The sequence below is a fragment of the Bison bison genome, unplaced genomic scaffold (assembly GCF_000754665.1).
Source record: "Bison bison bison isolate TAMUID 2011002044 unplaced genomic scaffold, Bison_UMD1.0 scf7180017864456, whole genome shotgun sequence".
Lineage (NCBI taxonomy): Eukaryota > Metazoa > Chordata > Mammalia > Artiodactyla > Bovidae > Bison > Bison bison.
The window spans coordinates 8,739,351-8,743,546 of NW_011495018.1; the positions used below are offsets into that span (position 1 = coordinate 8,739,351).

At 46.9% G+C, this 4,196-nt stretch overlaps 1 protein-coding gene across 3 annotated transcripts; it reads right to left on the reverse strand.

Annotated features, from left to right (window-relative positions):
- Positions 1-456: 456 nt before the first annotated feature.
- FAM24A (family with sequence similarity 24, member A) lies at positions 457-3,011 on the reverse strand. Of its 3 annotated transcripts, XR_826977.1 has the most exons (4): positions 2,950-3,011; positions 2,775-2,809; positions 1,884-2,004; positions 457-767 (listed from the first exon to the last, which is right to left on the reverse strand). XR_826977.1 is itself a non-coding variant. In XM_010859184.1 (3 exons), exons 2-3 carry the CDS (start codon positions 1,991-1,993, stop codon positions 581-583), a joined length of 297 nt encoding a protein of 98 aa, XP_010857486.1. In that variant the 5' UTR covers positions 1,994-2,004; positions 2,950-2,992; the 3' UTR covers positions 457-580. The 3 variants fall into 3 exon arrangements, 2 of the variants coding, with proteins under 2 accessions (XP_010857486.1, XP_010857485.1); XM_010859184.1 differs by lacking the exon at positions 2,775-2,809 and having other exon boundaries at positions 2,950-2,992; XM_010859183.1 differs by having other exon boundaries at positions 2,775-2,992.
- Between the last annotated feature and the right edge of the window lie 1,185 nt (positions 3,012-4,196).

The following is a 4,196-nucleotide window of genomic DNA, read 5'->3' on the forward strand; positions in this document are numbered from 1 at the left end:
AGATTCTTTATTGTCTGACCCACTAGGGAAGCCCTGAGATGAAGGGAGGGGATTTGTTCACTTTTCATGTTATTAAAAATGCTCTAGTTTGCAAGTGCTTTTCATGTCCTTTCCAACTCTATTAGGATTCTCCAGAGAAGCAGAATAGGATATTTGTTGTTGTTTAGTTGCTAAGTTGTGTCTGACTCTGCAACCCCATGGACCGTAGCCCGCCAGGCTCCTCTGTCCATGGGATTTCCTAGGCAAGAATACTGGAGTGTGTTGTTATATCCTTCTTCAGAGGATCTTCCCGACCCAGCAATCGAACCTGAGTCTCCTGCTAGGCAAATGGATTCTTTACCACTGAGCCACCTGGGAAGCCTAGAACATAAATGCTATGTAAAATTAAATACTAAACACTGACATAAAGTCAGCACATCTTATGTTACATGGTATGGAAATAAGAAAGAAAACATATTTGCTTACTATATGTAAATACAACATATTCATAACAAATAAGGAGGAAATATTCACGACAGAGTCCTTGTTTCTGTAACTAGTCAGATGGTGGCAGTGGGTATTTATAACCACCTTCTATTACTCATTCTGTGTTGAGTCCCTTGTTTATGTCACAGAAGCACGATGTCAGGGGATCAAAGTTGGCAGGCAAGTTACATTCTTCACAGCACTGGAAGCTGGGGTAAGACTCGGGGGTGGAGGTTGCAGCCTCGGTGACCTTATCTTGATCACTACAGGTAATGGTCGTAGCAATGGGTGTCTTTGCAGCACTTAAGAAAAGACATACACAGAGCATAGCATTAGAATTTTTCTTCTCAGTCCACCTGTTAAAATTGTCGGGGGGAGATCTGGAAAATTTGGGCCTGGAACCAATCAAACCCCTGACACCAGCCTGAGATGAAAGCAGCTCTGCCCTCATCCCAAGTTCCTGTCCAACCCCTTCCTCTCCTAAGAGTGCCAGAAACGTAAGATGAGGTTCCAGCAAATGAGGGAAAGTGAGCTGCAAGTGCGGGTCACCCAGGTGATCACTGCAGGTCCGCCAAGTGCAGAGCACAACCCGGGAGGGTGCTGAGTCCGCCGCCCCCGGGTGCTGGGGGTTACCTTCCTGCTCACAGGCTGAACTTCCCTAGAATGGGAACACGGCTGCTGGTTTTTTTTTTTTTAAAGTATTCTCCCCACTTATCACATAAAGAATCTGAGACATGGAGAAGCACAGTGCCTTGATTAAACACATACAAGTAGAGGAGGAGCTGGAAATAAAAACCAGGTCATTCAAAGCTTGAGGCAGGACTCTGTTCAACAAACATGCTGCCTCCTTGGAACGTTAATGCGTGGGAACACCACTGCTTCTGACGGCCAGTCTCACCCATATTTGAAGGCTCCTTTCCCCCAAATGTAACGCTCCCTTTTCAGATCTACACTCCCTGGTGAGGCAAACCCCAGGATCTTCACACAACTCAGCTTCCCCAGGGTCTTACAGGCCCATCCCACTGTGCGCAGAACCAAGGACCCGCTGAGAGCTCCCCAACTCAGGTGGGGGGAACATCAGCTCAGCCCATCCTCCGAGTGAGCAGAGGCAGACTCAGTCATGCCATCTTCAGTCTGCAATCCTGTGCAATCAACCCGCTGAGGGTAAGGGAGGGCAAGGGATGGCAAAGCAGTGCAGACCCAGCAGCTGAGAACATTCTCCTTGTGAGCTCACAGCCCCAGACCAGAAGGGGTAGAAAGCCAGATTCTACCCTCCCCGCCTCAGTCCTCTCAAACCCTCCTGCTGTTCCTGACCTCACCTAGGGTGCAGCCACAGGGCCCGGGATGACCCCGCTCAAGCACGGAGCCCCAGGATCCCATGTGAGGGGGTGTTAGCCCCTCTTACCCACATCACTCACTTTAACGTGTTGGCTACTTTGTAGTAAAGACCGATGACGACACCTATGAGCACGAAAGCTGTAATCAGTAAGGCGCTCCCAATGGCGATCATGATCTCGAGGTCAAACATCTCTCACACACCTGGGCAGAGAAGTGTGAGCCGTGAGTGTGAGTGTGAGTGTGAGCTCCCGCCCCCTCCCCCGCCTCCCAGTCACTTAGCAACCACAGTATGCTTCCTTCAGAGAGGGGACACAGAACCCAAACCACAGAGCCTTCCTTATGCATGGAAACATGAATCTTCTCAGAAGCCTAGCATCCCAAAGTGGTCCAGGTTGGGTGAAGGGTTTATTCATGGATGAAAAAGGACTGAAAGACGAAGTCCAGAGGGAACGCAATCAACAGAAAACTTGAGAACAGTCTTTTCCTTTCACAGGCAGTAACATGCAGCTGTCCGTCGAAAACAAGCCCGCACTTGAGCAAAGGGCTTTACTCCCAACCACCCGGGTCTCATGAAATATGTTTACTGATAAGAGTCAGGATTGGCCCCTTGCTGCCCAGCAAATTTAAAAATACTATTTTATGGGAATGACTCAGGGAAAGACTGTTTCAAAACATTAGGCTGTGTAATAAAATACACAAACCCATTTTATAAGTGATTATATCTTACGGAAAAGGTTTTCAATTCTCCCACTGACAAGTGTCACGCCATCTCATGGTTTCAGGAGATTCACGGAGACTTTTTTTCCTCATTCTGTCTCTACAGGAGACAAGAGGCCTTACTGCTCTTTTCCCCTATTCTCCCAGGAAATCGTTTGCCTGGAATAAGCAATTTGCTTAACCTAACACAATGAAATTTGGGACCAGTGAGTCAGGAAAGAAGCATAAACAACTCTACTGCTAAACATACTTACTACAGTTAAATCCTCTAGATCTGGATGAAGTCCAACTGGAAAAAAAAAATTTTTTTTTTAAATAACACCAAAAAGCCCTGCAGGGAACAGGATATTTTATCAAACCTGTAATTTGAGAGAGAGAGATCGAATCATCCCCGTTAGAGGACTTAAGATGCAAGGTTGAAGAGCTCACTTTAGAAGCCCAGCCTCTCTCCAGCTTCGGTCCTATGATCCCTATTGGGCCACGGCCTGTGTGACATCAACTCTGGACACCAGCTCTTCCATGGAGTTCTGAATTCTGTTCCATGTGTAGGTATATTTTAGCCCCCATGAAACAGAAAGATCATTTTGAATCACTTAATTCTAAGTCTTTACCTTTTCAGGTCATATGTCCCTTACAATAATTTTCAGGTTTTGACTGGTAATCAAAAGCAGGTTTAAAATTTCAGTGAAAAAAATAAACAGAAACGTGGGGAGCTGAAAAACACTCTTACACTGAAGAGTGTGATTATTGAAGACTTTATGTTACAATAAAATTTTATTGTTACCACAATAAAATGATGCGGAGGCATTTACTAGGATTCAAGCATATGTTCATTGATATTGGAAGATTTTCATACAAGTTAAAAGGATGACAAATCAAAGCTGAATAGGATACCTGTTCTGTCAAATGTATAAAGCTACTTGTACCCGGCCAGTCTAGTAACATGAAAAGTGGAGACTCTGGGTGCCGTTTTGTTTTTACTTGATTTTAGGCATGAGGGATCTTGGTTCCTCCAACCAGGCCTCGAACCCATGCCCTCTGCAGTGGAAGCGTGGAGCTTTAGCCAGTGAACCATCAGGGAAGTCCCTCCAGGTGCTATTTTGATCCATTTTTTCGGTGATACCGGGGCTCCCAAGCCCCCAGCAGTGCCGCTTGAAAGAACTGGAGATCCCCCAGCTAGAGCCATGGGTGCATCTAGGTGGGAGAAGGAGTCTCTGGCCCATGGGGGCAAAGGTGACTGTTATGGTGGGATCCCCTCTGGGTTGCCAACTGGCACACCATCAGTGGAGGGGAGAAGTCTCATGACCAGGGAGTGAGCAGAGCTTGTCTCCTAGCTACAGCTGTCGGGGGGCTCCTGCACTGTCCACCTTGCCACTGGTGCTGGGCTAGCCTGGGCTTGTCAGCAGGACTCACATTAAATTCAGGGGGAATCAACCCATGGGTTCTGTACCTTTGGAGTCTTGGGGAGTCTGACCTCCATGGGCACAGAGAACAGAGGATGGAAACAAGAGAAGGAAAGGAGTCCTGGATTCCAGGCCCTTTCCCTCCATTTACTTGATAGAATGGTTGGCAAAGTAGTTCAGCTCTCTGAGCCTGTTGTTTTGTCTCAAATATGAAAAGATAACGAACACTGTGTGGTCTGACGGTGGTGGTGGCTGTTAATGTGTGAGAGGTTT